At 37.3% G+C, this 16342-nt stretch overlaps 1 protein-coding gene across 2 annotated transcripts in view; it reads left to right on the top strand.

The window, feature by feature from the left end:
- The window catches only part of ST18 (ST18 C2H2C-type zinc finger transcription factor), a 168458-nt gene that overhangs the window by 81735 nt on the left and 70381 nt on the right, over positions 1–16342 (top strand). For both annotated transcript variants that reach the window (XM_074577023.1, XM_074577021.1), the window contains exon 3: positions 12322–12428. In XM_074577023.1, coding sequence (XP_074433124.1) covers positions 12322–12428 — 107 coding nt within the window. The remainder of the gene's footprint in view (positions 1–12321; positions 12429–16342) is intronic.

Below are 16342 nucleotides of genomic sequence, written 5' to 3'. Positions count from 1 at the left end.
ATAAGCATTTAAAGATCTAGGGATAGGTTCTCAAAGTTTCTTCAGATTGAAGTAAAGTGCTTAAATTGTATTTCTAAGAGTTCCTTCAGGGATTAGAGCTGAATGGAGCTGCACTAAGCTGTGCTAACCCTTACGTAGTGGATGGTCCCTATGGAACAGCATGTGGCTATACTGATCCAACGCTATCATAATCTATACCAGGGGAGGCAGAGGTTGGCCTTGGAAGCAGGGAGCCATAGCTAGGTCTCTGACAGTCCTTTGCCTTTTCATACTCTTTCCCTGAGGATAGCCACAGTAGTAAACTCTGATGTAAGATTACACTCAGCTTGATCTAATTTTGTAACAATGAGTTTTACAAAGGGTCAGTATCTATGTGTCTCCAGTAGCACTTCCACAAATGAGACTCAAAGTCAATGAAAATCATGCCCAAAATTGTGAACATGCAAAGTTCATTATGGTATAAATTGACACCAGTTCAATAAGCATAAGCCTTTAGACTGATTTAACATTTATCCTGAAAAGCTTTCTTCCCTACAATCAACATTTTAGTCACTGTCATTAAAAAGCGTCTTCTTAAACATCCCAAAAGCATTTTGAATACCATGAGAGAATAAATAGCTTTAGCCCTGAATGCTTTGGGCCCAATGTTATTTATAGCAACATTAGTAATACCACTTATTTTTATTGTTATTAATGTGAATAATGTGCTACTACTTTGTGACCACGGGAAATAATACTGTAATATTGCAGAAGTGCAAGTTGCTTTCTGTCAATGAGTCTCAGGCTTCAAAACGAAAGTTCAGCATTGTGGATAGTCTTCAGGTCATATAGCTTGCTTCCCTATTTATTTGTGAGGTTTTGGTATTTATTTGTAGTTGCAGGATCTATCTTTTGGCTGTTTTGATGGTATTTTAAAAGTAATGGAGTCAAGTTTTGAAGTGGGCACAGTACGGAAGACATCATGATTTTTGGCCCTTAATTTTTCAGAGACACCATTTGGTATGTCTCCTCATTCTTGAACCTCCAAGAAGAGTACCCACAGCAGGCCTATCATAGACCCAATGGGCTATTTAGAGAAGCTGTCTTCAAGCATCCCAAGCTGCTTCAGTGTACAGCATCAAGTCTGCTTCTAACAGAGAATGAGTAAGCCCTGTTACTGACAGAGTTCAAGTTAAGCAGACTGCAGCCCAGGAAAGAGGGAAACTTCATCCAAGGGCTAGGTTTTCCTATTCACCAAATGGAGATGACATGTTGCCAGTTTTCCTGTCTGTGGATAAAGAAAGCATCTTGAGAACTCAGGAAAAGACAAGCCAGTAGTATATGAAGACCTTTGCATAGAAGGAGAATGCCCATGCTAACCCTGAGAATTTTTTTTTTTTAACACTAAGAGGGTGTGAGATACAGTGTGTGGGAAGAAGGAATAATCGCTTGAACAGAGGGAGAATCTGAGAAAAAAATTGGCATTACATAATAAGAGTTTCCCCTGGCCTGACCTGACTGATCAGAGGTTTCTGTGAATCATTAAGCCCAGTTAATGCACCTTCAGGAAATTCACTTTCACATAAAATTCCAAAACCAAGCAAGAGAATTGCTTCTAATAGAGCAATAAATAAATATCTGTCTTTTAAAAGACCATAATCACACAGCTCACATTTTCTCATTGCTCAGAGTGTCCGAGGTTGTCAATACAGTTTGCGGAACTTAAGGTGCCTGAGAGAAAGAGGTGGTCCGTTAAATTAATGTTCAAAGGAAATGTTCATTTCCCAGACGACTATTCAAGTGATCCCTTGAAATCCCATGGTGCTTTTGGCTTGATATTTTCAAAAGCAAATTTACCATATTCTGAGCTGCCAGTCCTGCAAGGTTAACCTGGACCTGAAAATATGAAGTTTCTTCCTCATCATCATATTCAGAAGACCATATCCATGCCTTAGTTTTGTCAAGTACCATTATCTCATGTGACAGCTAGCAAGGAATTCAACCTCAAATAATATCTTCATGAACAGGCCTGTTGCAGATACAACTGCAAGTAATTGAGCCTATTCTCACACAACATGTCCTATGCAGTGTCCCTTTGGTATATGGCGAAAATTCTCTGCTAACGCCTACAGATCTTTCACCAAGGAAATCTGCTCAGATCCAGGCAACCTCCATATAGACAATTTTAGCATAGAATCATGTCTTGAAGACAGTGCCAGCTTAAAGTCTTGCGTTCAATTATATGAAAACAAAACATTTTCAGATTGTTGATCCAAACAGGACTTGAGTGTTGGAAGCTCCATCACAATGCCCATCTTTAGCCATAGTCTTTGTAGCCTCCCACAAGAACGCTGGAATTACTACTAGTGACTAACTGTAGGTGCTCACTGCTGCTGTGGAGAAGCCCATGCCCTTACTTTCTTGACAATAAAAGGATGCCAGGTATGAGTCCCCTCCCTGTTAGCCTTTCTAAATACCCTCCAAGTTTTATACAGTCCTTAAAAAGGATATATAAAAGTGATGTATGAGGATCACTCTTGATCTTACATCATTATACAGAATGGGTCCTGCTCACCCCAGCGAGAAAATGATATGTTCTACTTACTTCCTATTGAATTACATTCTAGAATTATGTAAAAACATTATCAGGTTACTGAAAGCCTTAAATCATTGTCTCATTAGAGTTTGCCATCAAAATAATGCAAACTCTTTCTTTAGGTGTATTAATTTTTGCACTAGTATGTGTTCTACTGCTTAAAACAATATTTTATAAAGAAGTTTTCTAGTTCTTAGACCAGCAAGTTATAAATAAACTTTCTCACCCAACAATCAGGTAAGACAAGCTAGATAGGTACACAGATCTAATCTTCCTTATACAAACTATTATGCAATATTACAAAAAATGAATTTTTATTAGTTTTCATGTCCTTAGATTTCTGGTCTTGTTGATTAATTCAGTAACCTGGAAAACACAGCGTTGGCCTGAAAAATACAGTTGTTTCCATGAAAAGAGACACGGGAATGGAAGGAGTTTTACGTATTCATTTTTTTAAACTGCTTTGCAAATTCTTTGCACAACAAACCTCCCCAATATGTAAACAGGGCTCTAGCTACTGTGTTTGTCCACAGCTAGAGCTACAGATGAACACAGTGTAGTTGTGTGATGACAGGAACAGCTGACTCATTAGTAGAGAGCAGTGAAAGGTAATTAACCCTGGGAAAAGTACAGCTGCCATGCGAGCTGTTCCTTTCTGTAGGATCTGATTAGAAATTAGTGTTAAACCACTGATTCTTTAAAAAAATGTCATTGATAATTCACTTTCTCTCTCAGGTGTGGCCCCTAAAAGGGGCCTGGGATAAAACTAGGGTACAAAAGGTCTTCTATTTAAAAAGGCCTTTTCTGAGAGAAGTACACACCTGTTTGGCTGCTTCTGGACTTTTCTTAACGATGAATATTGTCTCAGCTTTGAATGTTGTGAGGACACCCTCCAAGTCTATGGGCAGCGCAGAGAATGCATCGTCAAAATGATTTAAGGTAGAACATTGTTGGTTGCCATAAAGGCGCCTTTAGTGAGGCTGATTATTTAAAAGTCACGGCTACTACTTCTTGTATCAGGACACGTTTCTGATGCAGAATGATGCAGACCCCTTCAAAAGAAAACAGCAATCTGTCTTCTGAGGCAGGTGAGTACAGCATATGCAAAAAAGGATTACGCCCTGGGCATGAAAGCCACCCCCCAGCCCACCCCTTTTCCTGCACACATCTTGGTGTTTGAGGTGCCAACAGAAAAAGCAGAACCCATGACGTAATGTGACATCCAAACAACAAGCCAGCCTATTACATATATACTCAGACATCTGATACAGGCCTACTCATCAAGAACGACATAACTATCAACCAAAGTAGCAAAACTTCATTAGTGTGCTGTTGGAATTTCTAAACGGCTGTTTATTATTTACAGCCGTCGTATCCAAAATAGTTTTTAATCATCTTAATTTGTAAGATCTTCTGGCCAGGACTGTATCTTTGTATACCTGTGTGATTAATCCTGAGTGTATGCGAGTGCTTGCACATGCAAATAACATGAGGTCCATGAGAGTGTTCTGGTTGTTTTCAACGGAGCCAGGGTTGCACTAGGGAGCCCGAAGGGAAACTGTGTTTAAAGTGACGAAGCTTGTAAGATATCTCTCCACGGGAAGATTTTTTTCGTCTTGCTCAAATCAAATTTACTCTGATAGGATGGATAATGGATTATTATTATTTACCAATACAAAATAATATTACGAAGATATGTTCCTGTAGTGTTCTTTTTAGGTCAGAGTTGTTTAGTGGTACAATGGGCCATTTTCTAATATGCTCACATTGAAATAAACTTTTCTCTTTCAGTTTCTTTTAAATTAAATACAGCGCTTCCTGAGTACAATATTTGAACTTAATGTTACCACAAACATATATATATATATGCATGCACGTACATTTATATATATAGATACACATACACGCACAGCTTATTGGCATTTTCAACATTGAGAGCAAAAATGTTCAAAGCAAAATGGTTAAAGATATTTCCTAGGAGAATGTTTCTCTTTATAGGAAAACGAAGACTTTTAAGATAAAGACCTGACATGCCAAGAGTGCAGTTACCTCTGGATTGCCTAATATGTTAAGAGAGATGAGAACAGAAATGCGTTTTAAGTTATTTTGCCATTCATCATGCATTAGTTAGTACCCATTCTTCTCAGAATTGTTCTTTTTTGTTTGTTCATTTTTTCTTAGTATAAAAGCTTGAAGAGAAAGAGGAAACATTTTTTTCTTGGAAATCCCAAGTAATAGCACACTCTTGAAGTATCAGGTTGAGTTGCAGAGGAAGTGAAAGCACGAGCAGGCTATTAAATTGATGAACGCAGGAGGATGAAAATAATATTAACTACCTTAAAGCATGGTTAGAAATGCACAAAAGCACTTCACGGCACTCTATGTCGTTATCCTCATTTAGCTGAAAGGTGAAGAGACTCGCTGAAGGTCACAGAATAGATCAGTGGCAGAGGCAGAAAGAGAGTTCCAGAATCCCTTTTTTTGCCAATTACTTGCTCAATCACAGTGCTTTCTGCTCATGTCTATGACAGAAGACAGGTGCCATTTTAGGAAATAACCTTCGCCCCACTCTAGAATCATAAAAGGCCCTGAAAAGAGAATTTAAACTGCCATCCCTGGTGCCACTGGCCTCTTAGCATAACTTTGAACAGACAGAACACCCTTTTCCTTGCTCCACACACCTGGTCCATTTGCTAAGCAAAACCTTTTCAGATAGGAAGTCTGTCCCAGTGATCACTTTACATGCACATTTTTGTATCCGACAAATATTAGTCAAAGTTTTACTTTGATTTTCAAGGTAGTATTTTTGTTCTTGGTTTATTTTGCCCTCTGCTCGTCAGCATGTTACCAGGATCTTCAGGGCAGTGCAGTAGTGCAAGCAAGCCCCATTATCTTTAGCAGTTAGGGTCATTACAAGTCTTTTAGATGGTGGCAGACTGTACTTCACATGGCACTCTGGAAGTTAATGAACATATGTGATTTGCATGTCGAGGGAAGGCACACTTCTTCCCTTTGTGTGACTTTCCCTTTCTTGGGACACGTCTGTCATGCTTAATGAAGAGAGCTTGTTGTTCAGAAAGGGGAGGATGAATGCATAGGGTATCAAAATAGTAGTTATATTTCTTTCTATAAAAATAGTTTTTATTTTTAGTTTATTGTGCCTTTTGACTCCATGTCAGAGAATGTTCAATGAGCTAATTAGCCGTGGGTTTTGTCCAGCATAAGAATTGCGATGTCCTAATTCTGGCTGTTAAATCAGACCCAGAAAATTTGGCTGGAACAGTCAGAAATCATGGGGAAGGAATATAGTAACCTAGATTAAGCCTGTAAGTATTTGCGAAGCGACCACTTTTACTGAATCTAATCAGCTCCAACACTTCAGCAGAAGTTCAACGCAGCCATAACAGCACCCCCATAAAATTGTCCTTCAAACCCATTGATTCCTAAGCAGCTTGCTGGAAATCATGCAGCAGTACAAGGACTGTAACCATGATGGCTAAACACCGGGCGTGTGCCAATACCAGCGCTGGACCAGAATCTTGCTGATGTTGAAGGAGGCTATAATAGAGTATTTTAAACACCGCCATTCATTTCACTGCTCTTAGCTGTACTCATCTGTGTGCTCGGGGGTCTCCCGTTGGCCTCAATCCTGCAACTACTAAGAACCCCTTCAATGAGCAGAGCATGGTCATCTTTCGCTGAAGTCAGTAGCGTCCCCCCCCACCGCCCCCCCCAGTACCTCCCAACAGAGATGACTCCATGCAGGAAAAGTCATCCAGGCTGAAAAAGAGTAAACATGTTTCAAAAGAAAACAAACCCTGTGTTCCAGAGTCAATGATGCATGCTCTTTGAACTTTCTTTTAAAATTGCTCTGAAATCATAAGGTTGTTATGGTGTGGTTTTACTCTAAATAATGCATATCATTGTAGCGCAAGCCTTGAAGTTAAGTGGCTACTTTAATGAAACATAGTTACCATAGTTACCACAGGAGAACAGAGAATAACTTTTAGTTCTTTTGAAGCTATGAATTAGTTTAAAAAGAGGAAAAGGAATAAACAAGCGTGCAGAAGTTTATTATTCAGTGTTTCATGCCTGATCAACTCTAAAAAAGAAAAACTCCCTAGACTAGGGCATTAACATTTTCCAGCTGAAATCTATAATTGCCCATCAACAAATACAAAATCACATTTCAACTCTTCAGCATGTCTGTTTCCATGTTTTTTTTCCTGAGTCAAGAGAAGAAACAGATTTTTTCCAAGTTCTGCTTTTAGCGTTTCGTTAATAACTGACATTTTACAGCACCTTGGTTGCTAAAAAAATAATGTCCTAAAGGCAATAATACATTGCTAAACACAACTCATGAAATCTATGGTCTAGGTCTATTATTCATTATAAACACTATCTTAAGGCTGATGAGAGGGAAATGAGAATTTATCATAGTGAAGATGTCTTCTAGGACCAGCTTCATTGTTTTTCAGCTTAGCGTTGAGATGTGCTCTATCCCTGAAGTGTTAATGGAGGTCACTGCTGTTGCTCTCCTCTACTGTGCTGAAGCAAAGGAGTTCCTACATAGTTGACTATTGAGAAACAAAATGATGTTCTTTCCAGTATATCACCTTCAGCTTATGAGCCTCTAGAGCAGCGGTGATTAACAGGACTTTTACGAAGTTTCTGTGTAGTTACAAGGACAGCTTCAATCTTCTGTCATTTTTTTGCATTAGCTATGATTATGCTTTTACCACCAAAATGCATTTATTTTAAAGGTAACAATACAGACTCAGAGAATAGCTTATGTTTCATCTATATTTATCAGCACTCACTGTACATTTGTGTCTTCATTACCAGGAAATATTAAGGGACATTGTGCCATCTATTCCTGTTTACAGTTTATTATGCAGAGATAGGAAACACTTAGCATGTAAAATGAATGTAGAAATTATTCCTGGATAGAAACACGGACATTTCCCACTCGTTGGCTCTTTCTCCTCCATCACCGGATCAGAGTGTAATTGTCAGTAATCAGGCCTGCTTGCTGCTGATAAAACCACTCTGAATGCTAGCAGCCTTCTTTGTGTGATGACTCAATTATTCCAGAAGTGCCTCATCAAATCTGCCCCATCAGCTGGGCTAATAAATAAGGAGAAGAAACTGGCCCCCCAAAGCAAATTATAAATCCATTTGCATTAACCATTTCGCTGGTCCATGATCTAGGCAGAAATAAGCATGGCAGATTGTGTTAAGCTTATTTGAATATGTTTATAATGTTTACAGCATGCAACCTTTTTTTTTTTTTTTTTACAAGGTGTTGGAATTATCGGTCATGAATAGCATCTAAATGCAGTTATGTTAATTACAGCAAAGCCTCAGGCATCTTTGAGGGATAGTTTGTTGCTTAAATCAGGTGAAAGTTAAACCCTTCTGCTAGGCAAAATATGATCTTGCACATGGCATTGGAATTACTTCCATGCTTAAAAGAGGTGATGAGTGCAAGGGATGTGTTTTTACAGGTACTGGAAGGACAACTGCCTGTGTTACTAAGACTGTCTTGCACTGGTAACGGGACCTCCTGCTCATCTCAGGGTAGAACCAAGTAAGACAAAGATTAGCCTTATAGGTGGGAAAGAAAATGTAATAGTTGAAGTAGCAATAATTCTGTTTCATGTGTACTCGGCAGTTCATTAAAAAAGTGCAGAAAGGAGTACTCTGCCCCAAGGAAATTCCTTTCTGAAGCTCAAATTACATAAAAATGATGTTCCCAAGTAGACTCCTTCAGATTTCCGAGACTGCCCGGGCGTACTGCAGTGAGGGTGTTAAAGTGAAGCATCAGAGGGCCAAATGAAATTAATTTGTTTACTCATGTGCTGAACATTACGCATGTGCTTAAGGGTCTCACTGAGGTCACTGATAAATTTGTGCAGAACTTAATGTGTAAAGTTGCATACTTCAGCCTGTGCAGGATAAAGATCTGACTGAAGTCAAGAGGTCAACGTATCTTTACTCATTTGAAATGGCACCTTTTGCTTTCATGTATTTTTTTTCTCAAATACTAAATATGTTGCATCACTTTATCTGTCACTGTAGAAACACAAAAAATGTTCAGGGATCATAACAGTGAGCACATCAGATTTTTTTTTCCTTAAATGTTACTTCCATTCTGAGTTAACAAATCACAAACTGTTGTGATTGTTCATTTTCATATTTGTAATATATCAAGTAGTGATGTGGTAAATGAGAGAAAATAAAATTCATTTGTTGGAAATTATATCCATTATGCTCCAAAAAGGTTCTTCAGGGTCTTTTACAGATGTAGTACAGCCTTGTGTACTGCAATTCTGACAGAGAAAACAATCTCAGACTTCTGGTGAGATATTTTTTACCTGCAGAATATGTCTTTTCTCATTATTAAATCCTGAGTAACTCTCTAGTAATCTGACCTGAATGAGTGGACTTTTCCCATAGACAACGGGTCAACAAGAATGGTCGCTTGAAGGGATTTGTCACACACATCTGATGTTGAGGATCGGGGCCCAAATAGTGATTCACGTCAGTATCCCGATATGACTCATGGATCTCAGTAGGATGGCACTTCAGAGTCAGTACAAAATTGTATTGCACTGGAAATGGCTGTAAACCAAAGAGTGAATTGCAAAGGTTCCAGGTGACCTCACTAAACCATTACATTGACAAATCAAGCAACTCATTTATTGCATCTTTGTGGGTTTATAAGGTTTATTATTCTAGTTGAATTGAGGTGTTTGTTGAAAAGGGAGGAGGTTGTCTTTGTAGGCAGGCAAACTTCACCTTCGGGATTAAAAAATTCTGTTCAGACATATAGGGAGTTGCAGTGTAGGCAAAATCTGCCATCTGTAAATCCTTCTGAGGTCTTTACTAAAACAGACAAACAAGTTGAAGAAAAGTATGAATAGGCTGGGCCAAATGAAGATATGTCTGGACTTAAGGGGAGTGATCCCACCAAAGAACCTTCGTTCACAAATAAATAAATTAGTTCTACCTGATCTCCATCAACAACATTCTTATCATCAAAGTCACCAATAACCTTGATGTTGTTTATGGGCTCTTGAGGCTGAGATCTTAATTATTTTAGTTGACATTGCAGACTTTTATCTGCACTTCTTGCAATGCCTCAAAACTTGGCCCATGATTAATTCTATAATTCATAAAATATACTGAAATAAAGTGTTTCTCAGTAACTTATTGTGTAAGATCTTGATGTTACTGTGAAACCAGCACTAACTCTTGCTTGCTACCTGAAGTATCAGATCCCAACACTTATATTTGAAATATAAGTTTCTTCTTGGAGTGTGGACAGGGGTGACGCATAGCTTATATTCCATCAGGGATATGTCACATCCCATGACACAGCATAATCCTACACACCCTGTTTATAACATGACAGATGCATGACATTGTATTAGACTTTTTATGAAACACCATATCTTCAAATGTGGGTACTCACCCACGAATCAGCTGTATGGCAGCCAGCACTCTGTTATGTGAAAGAAATAGAAAATAGCACATTTAAACTTACTTACCAGCAACTTCTGTTGTAATTAAACACAGAAAAGGGGTTCAGGTTTTGTGCTTTGTATAAAGTCTTGCTTTTGTCCTACTATAACACGCTTGCTTTACAAAGATAGCTGATGGTGTCGCATGCAAGGCAGATGGGAGTAAAATAGCAAATGGCACTGCTGCATGTAGTTTTCCAGTACAATTTTAAAACCTCCCCCCCAGGCCTGATCCAGCCCGGACTCCGTTTCTTAAAAGAAGGATTTTCAACATATTAGCTTATTATGTAAGTTAAACTTGAAAAGTTTTGTATATTTTCCTGTCCTTTGTGCACTTTTCCAAGTGGATCTCAGCTGTGCTGTCTTAACTCTCGTTCCCCTAGGATGAGAGAGACAGCAGATGGGGTTAGGGCAGAGGGCTGATGCTTCTGACAGCAAACGGCCTGGTTGTTGAGTGGAAGCTGTGAGCGTCAGGAAGCTCCTTTTCCCCAGAGAACCAACTAACCACTGAAGAAAGTTGAAAATGAGCCCTTTGAGAAACGCTATTAAAAGTAGTAAAAAATTGCAATTGTGCAGATGATGTGCTGCTGTGTGGTTATTCGGATGCTAATGAGCTTGACATTAGGGAACTCAAAGGGTTTACAGCTACTCCCTTATGTGATTTAGTTCTTTATTGGCAATCTTTGAGAAAATAAATGAAAAATATATTGCTAATAAATACATAACATGATAGGATTTTATACAAAAAGCTGCTAAGTTTTAGGCTTTACAAAAAGAGCTTTGTTCACCATTGTAGCTATTCTTGGAGATCTTTTGTTTTAGGTTAGTGTGTTTTGAACAAAGAGGAAGAGGCAGGTAGAAAGCTTGAAGACTCCTTTTTTTTTATTTTTTCATGGATGATGAAATAGAACAATGGAGAAAGAGGCCTTTGAGAATAAACAACACCTTTTTCCCAACAACATATTGGCTAGAAAACTGCTTAAATTTTTTTTTTTTTGGTATTGGGCTGTTTTGTTCTGGGTTTTCTCCCTTTTTTATCATCTTGCATCTGTTGCCTGTTTTGCTATTTGATAAAAACTTATTAATTTTAATTAAAAGTTATTGATGGGGTGCAACTAATATTGTATCTATTGGGACTCAAGCAGAAATTAGTCACTCAGTAAGCTGTAGCTTCCCTGAGAATCTGCTTAGAATGAGCCTTTTCAATTTCAGAAATGTAACATTACAAATTTTACTGATGAAACTTCAGCAGATATCATTAAATGAATAGTTAAAGTTTCGCCTTCAAGCTCCAGAAGTTTATCTGCGAACTATGTTGTAATTGGAATACATTGAATGAATAGATCTATTATACTAATTACACTGGGTACTATTTGAAAAGGACCTCTGAAGTTGCAAAGGATAGTAAAAAATTGATATTTTGGTCACTAGTGGCAGGAGTGATGCTAAAATAAAGCCTGTCTATAACAACTGCTCACAGCCAGCTTTTCCCAAATTGCAAGTGCCTACAACTTTACGTGTTCAAAGGGTTCAGGTATTTTTTTTTTCCTGAATACAAGGCCCTAATATTGTATACTCAGATATAAACTTCTGCATCTCTTCTTCCCTCACTGTTACTGTTGATTTAGCAGGAGTTTCCTCTCCGAAAGGAATAAAAATTGAGCATGGAGAAATGTCGAGGATTTCCTGCAGTTTGCTTATGGTGAGAACACTCTCAGTGTGGCAAACTTTAAACTCTGATATTCAAAATCAGAAAAAAAGAAAATGGACAGTTTTTCTGCTATTATTAAAATATTTTAGAATGCTTCTCATTTATTTTGCAGCATGTACTGAACTGTCCTGCTTGGTCAAAGGCATTCTGATGCAGTAAAAACGTTTGACTAAGGATTTCTACATATAGAAACTATGGATTTTTGTCTGTGCAAGAAGAAAAACTTTTCTTACAGCAGGTCTATTTCAAAAGCTATTGGAAAGGGTATTAACAATATAAAGAAAGTACCATAACAAAAGAAAAATTGTTATTCCTTCTGCCCTTGAGAAGCATCATTGATGCCTCTATACCGCATATTTGAAAAACCACACAAGAAAAAAATACACCTGGATTGTTTGCCCATTTTATTTAAACAGTGTCCTGTTTCAGCTCCGTTTTATTTAGTATAGCTGGTTTTTGGTTTTCTTTTGTTGTTTTTTTTGTTTTGTTTTTTTTTTTTTTTTTTCCAGAGAATGAAATTCAGGATTATCTGTTAAATCAGGCAAGGCATCTTGGGCTGAGTGAAGAATTTGGTCCTTTGGAATCTGCACACGATTTCACCTGGAAACACGCAAAGGTGGGATAATTTATTTACAAAAATGAATTTGAGTCAAAATATATCTCTATATTAGTCCTAGAATACTATGTGGTTTCTTGTGTAGTGTCTCGTGCACTATGACTATTTTTCTCACATAGAATCTTCTGGTTTTAGAACAGCAGCCTTCAACAGTCAGGTATAACAATATTGAACTATTGAAAAAGATATAAATATTTATAAATGCCTAGAAATTCTATGTTTTAAGTTTCGGAACTACACTCTGTTAGCATTACATTCTGACAGGAACATATTTTTGAGTCTATATGACTACAGGAGTGAGAATATATTTCATAATGCACTACTTTAAATTTAATCTGAGGCTTATTTGGGAAACTTTTTTATAACGCTAATTGAGTTTGTTTTTTTTACTGTGTATCAGTTGGGTGGGATAAAAACTTTGGTGTATTTTTAAAAGATCTCAAGGATAAAAGCATTCTTTTCTTTTTTGAATATTCACACTTTCTTTCCTCTAAAAATTATATTTAGTACACAGTAGCCCAGGAAATAGTGACAAGATGCTGAACTATGTCAAAAATAAAAATCCAAGAAAAAAAGCCTCAAGAAAGTAGGATTACACATCAGCTTGTGTTGAGCTGCATTTCAGCATGGTATACTATATAATTTTTCTCTAAATTTAAAAAGCTAGCAGTTGCCCCTTAATTTCATAAAGCTGTGACTCTGCCCTCTAAAGCCTTGGTAAAGCAGACTAATAGAAATACTTGGCACACGTTGATTACCTAAGGGAATAATAGAACTATTTGCTGTAGTCGTTTGGCAAAAGGACATAAACATATGGCTTTGGTTTATATTCAGCACTGCCAGTTGTGCAAAGTTGCATGGATGAAGTACACAACAGCAGTGACAACTCAGAAGTCAGAAGTGAGAATCAAAATAAATCATCCACATTACAAAGCTATTCAAGCTTGCCTCTGATTTAAGGTTTATTTTGTCACTGCATATTTTCAAGTCGTGACTTCAATATAAAAAACATCTAGTTCTCAAAAATATTTATACCATTCAACCACACTATAAAATGCCAGATTGTTGATAATTTATGTGTGTTATAAACATGCTTTAAAGTTCGAATTCAATAAATGTACTTACTTATTTTAATTCTTGAGAAATTAATACATCTGAACCAATTATTTCCATGTTATTCAACTTTCTCCTAGAGAAATCAGGAATAGAATTGTGTAAACTAAAGCAAAAGTTTCAAAAATAAAGATGAGATGACTCCTTGGTTAAGAATATTCAAAATCACAAAACAAGGTGTATTTTCAGTAATGGTGTTTAAAAACACATGTTTTGTAAACATTTCTTCTCCTTCCTGTCCATGAACATGTTATTAAAAAGAAGAAGTAGTAGAAGAAGAAGGAGAAACTTTAACCACAGTACAAGCAATGTTCCTAAAAATTTTGTCTTTGGATTTTGGATATTCTTACTGACAGTAATCAGAATATATAAGCTTTATCTAAAAGTTGCTCTATGTGTACTTTGCATTTCCTTTTCACCCCATACTTCTCACCGTCAGTCTGCCATTAATACTTCTTACTAAAAAAAAGCTATTGTAGAATGTCAGAAAAATGCACTCAGCACAGATATCTACACAGACAGCCAAAGAGTGTTCTGTATTTCTGGACAGGCTGTAGGAAACTTTCTTGCTTTCAGTTTTATTTAAAAAGATCTTTTTTCTTTCTGACAATATTCCTTTTTAATGTCTTAGATTCTTAAAGGAGTTCTTGAAAAGAAACATTAAAATATGAGTGCCAAAAGCTTGCTCTGAGGGTATTATTTATTGTAGGGAGAGGCACACACAGTGTCGAGTCACTCTGGGGCACAGCACAGACGTGATTGTAGCGCTTAGCAGTGTCGGACTTCAATTTTGAAGTTTGTGGCTTGTATTTGAGACTTGAGGGTGGATTTGTGTGCCTTAAAAATCATCGAAGTTTTTTTTTTTCCCTGGCTAAGTTCATTACTCTAGTGCCAGATGTATCTGTTGCCCCTATACAAACTCAAGTAGTTTACAAATCAAAAATAGTAGAGAAAAGCTGTTCTTTTTTCAGACCTCTCAAGGTTTGTCCTAGAGAAGTTGTTTGCCAAATTTCATTTTGAAAATCAGATGTAACTTTTAGTTAGAAAATCACAACAAAATGTCAACTTTTGTACTCCTTAACTCTAGATAAACTGGTGATTTCTTTGCCCCTAGCTAGTTAGGCAAAAGGAAAGAGACTGCCACTCCAGCACTTTGAAATCCACTCCAGAAAAGTCATGCTTGTACAAAGATTACAATAGAAGTTAGAAAGTGCACAGCTCTTACTTTAGCTCTTTCCAGGAGGTGCATTTCACTTTCACCTCAGTCAGCAGCACTGGCTTCCCCAAGTCAGAGTTTATTTCACAGCAATGTGCTGTAGAACTATCTTACCGAGATAGTAGTATGAATTTAGTTTCTGAAATTCAGAATTAAAAATGTGCAAGTAAACTGAAATCGTTATTATTATTACTGTTATTATTTTCATTTATTGAACATGCCCTATTTTCAGCTGTTAGTCATATTCTTGGATCCCATTATAATATCAGTACACGCACATGTGTGCAGATAGACTCCAGGCACACAAAAAACCAAACTCAGAGCCAAATCCTGATTCTCTCGCTCAGGGAAGTATTTCCAGGTGCTGCTCTCGAGTCCGACAACTGCAGTGGGATGGTACAAACAGAAAAAGTAACATTTGCTTTCTGCAGCCAGGAACTCTGAAATAGTTTGCTCAGAGAGTATGACTGCTGCTATTCCACCAGTAATTTCATCTGGAGAAACACGAATACCCTGCAGCAGTCACTGAGCAAGTTACTCCAGTTTCAGCCAAGCAGAATTTTTGGTATCGTCGGTGACTCCAATCAGTTTTCTGGGATCTAGTTATTGACTTACCCTTACATCTAAACCAATATGGAAGGAAAGGTGGAGGGAGGATCAAACTGAAATTCACAAAGTCAAACAGAAAACATTCATAAACTTAGGGAGATTTGTTGGAACATGCTTTTAGAGAATAATTCAACATCCTCAGTAAATTTCCATATCACAGAAACAGGACGTAACTGAAGCAATTCTAAAGCAAGCATTTATTTTTTAGCCTGTTTGCCTAATGATTTGGGACTGCATATCTGCTACCCCTCTGTCGCTGCATTTCTTACTGTTTATCTCCCTCTAAATCCTTTTGAGTCCATTAGCTAGTTTCAACTAATTTTGAAAAGAAAACGTTTAGATGTGTTTACAACCCATCAAATCAGAGAATCTAGGTATAAGAGAGAAAGATAAACTGGAATTAATTCCACTATTCGCATGTCGTTGTTTTTGTGAAGCTTGACCTTAAAAAATATGGGACTGCAACTCCCAATAAAATTTTCCTGACAAACACTTAGATATTAACCCGATGGTCCTGATGGCTAAAAAAATTAGTAGTAAGACATCATGTGAGGATTTTGTGCAGGCATGGCCATTCCATTTATCCCTTATGGCTTCTTGTCTCAAGACAACATATTTACTGAAGTGCTGACCATGCCCAGCTTTGAGAGCATGAAGGACCTTCCAGAATCCATCCAATCTTTACAGTACGTATCAGTAATAACATATGTCTCTCAAATTAACACCTTGATAACAATTACCTCTAAAAGCTTTGGATGGAATTTCTCACTTAGAGTTTAATTCTTTCATTGTTCCATGGGTGATTTAAAAGTTTGAATACTTCTTGCTGTGGCTGTGATTTCATGTAAAACAATCACTATGTAGATAAAAATCAGAAGTGAGAGACTTTGTTCACTTTTTTCAGTATCAGGCTGTCTCTGAAAGAACTATCAAACCCCAAAGATATTACACTTAAATTTTGAGAGAGAGATGTCCT

The sequence above is a fragment of the Larus michahellis genome, chromosome 2, assembly GCF_964199755.1.
Source record: "Larus michahellis chromosome 2, bLarMic1.1, whole genome shotgun sequence".
Classification (NCBI taxonomy): domain Eukaryota; kingdom Metazoa; phylum Chordata; class Aves; order Charadriiformes; family Laridae; genus Larus; species Larus michahellis.
Note: the sequence above shows the minus strand (reverse complement) of the source record. Positions and strands in the feature narration are given on the sequence as shown.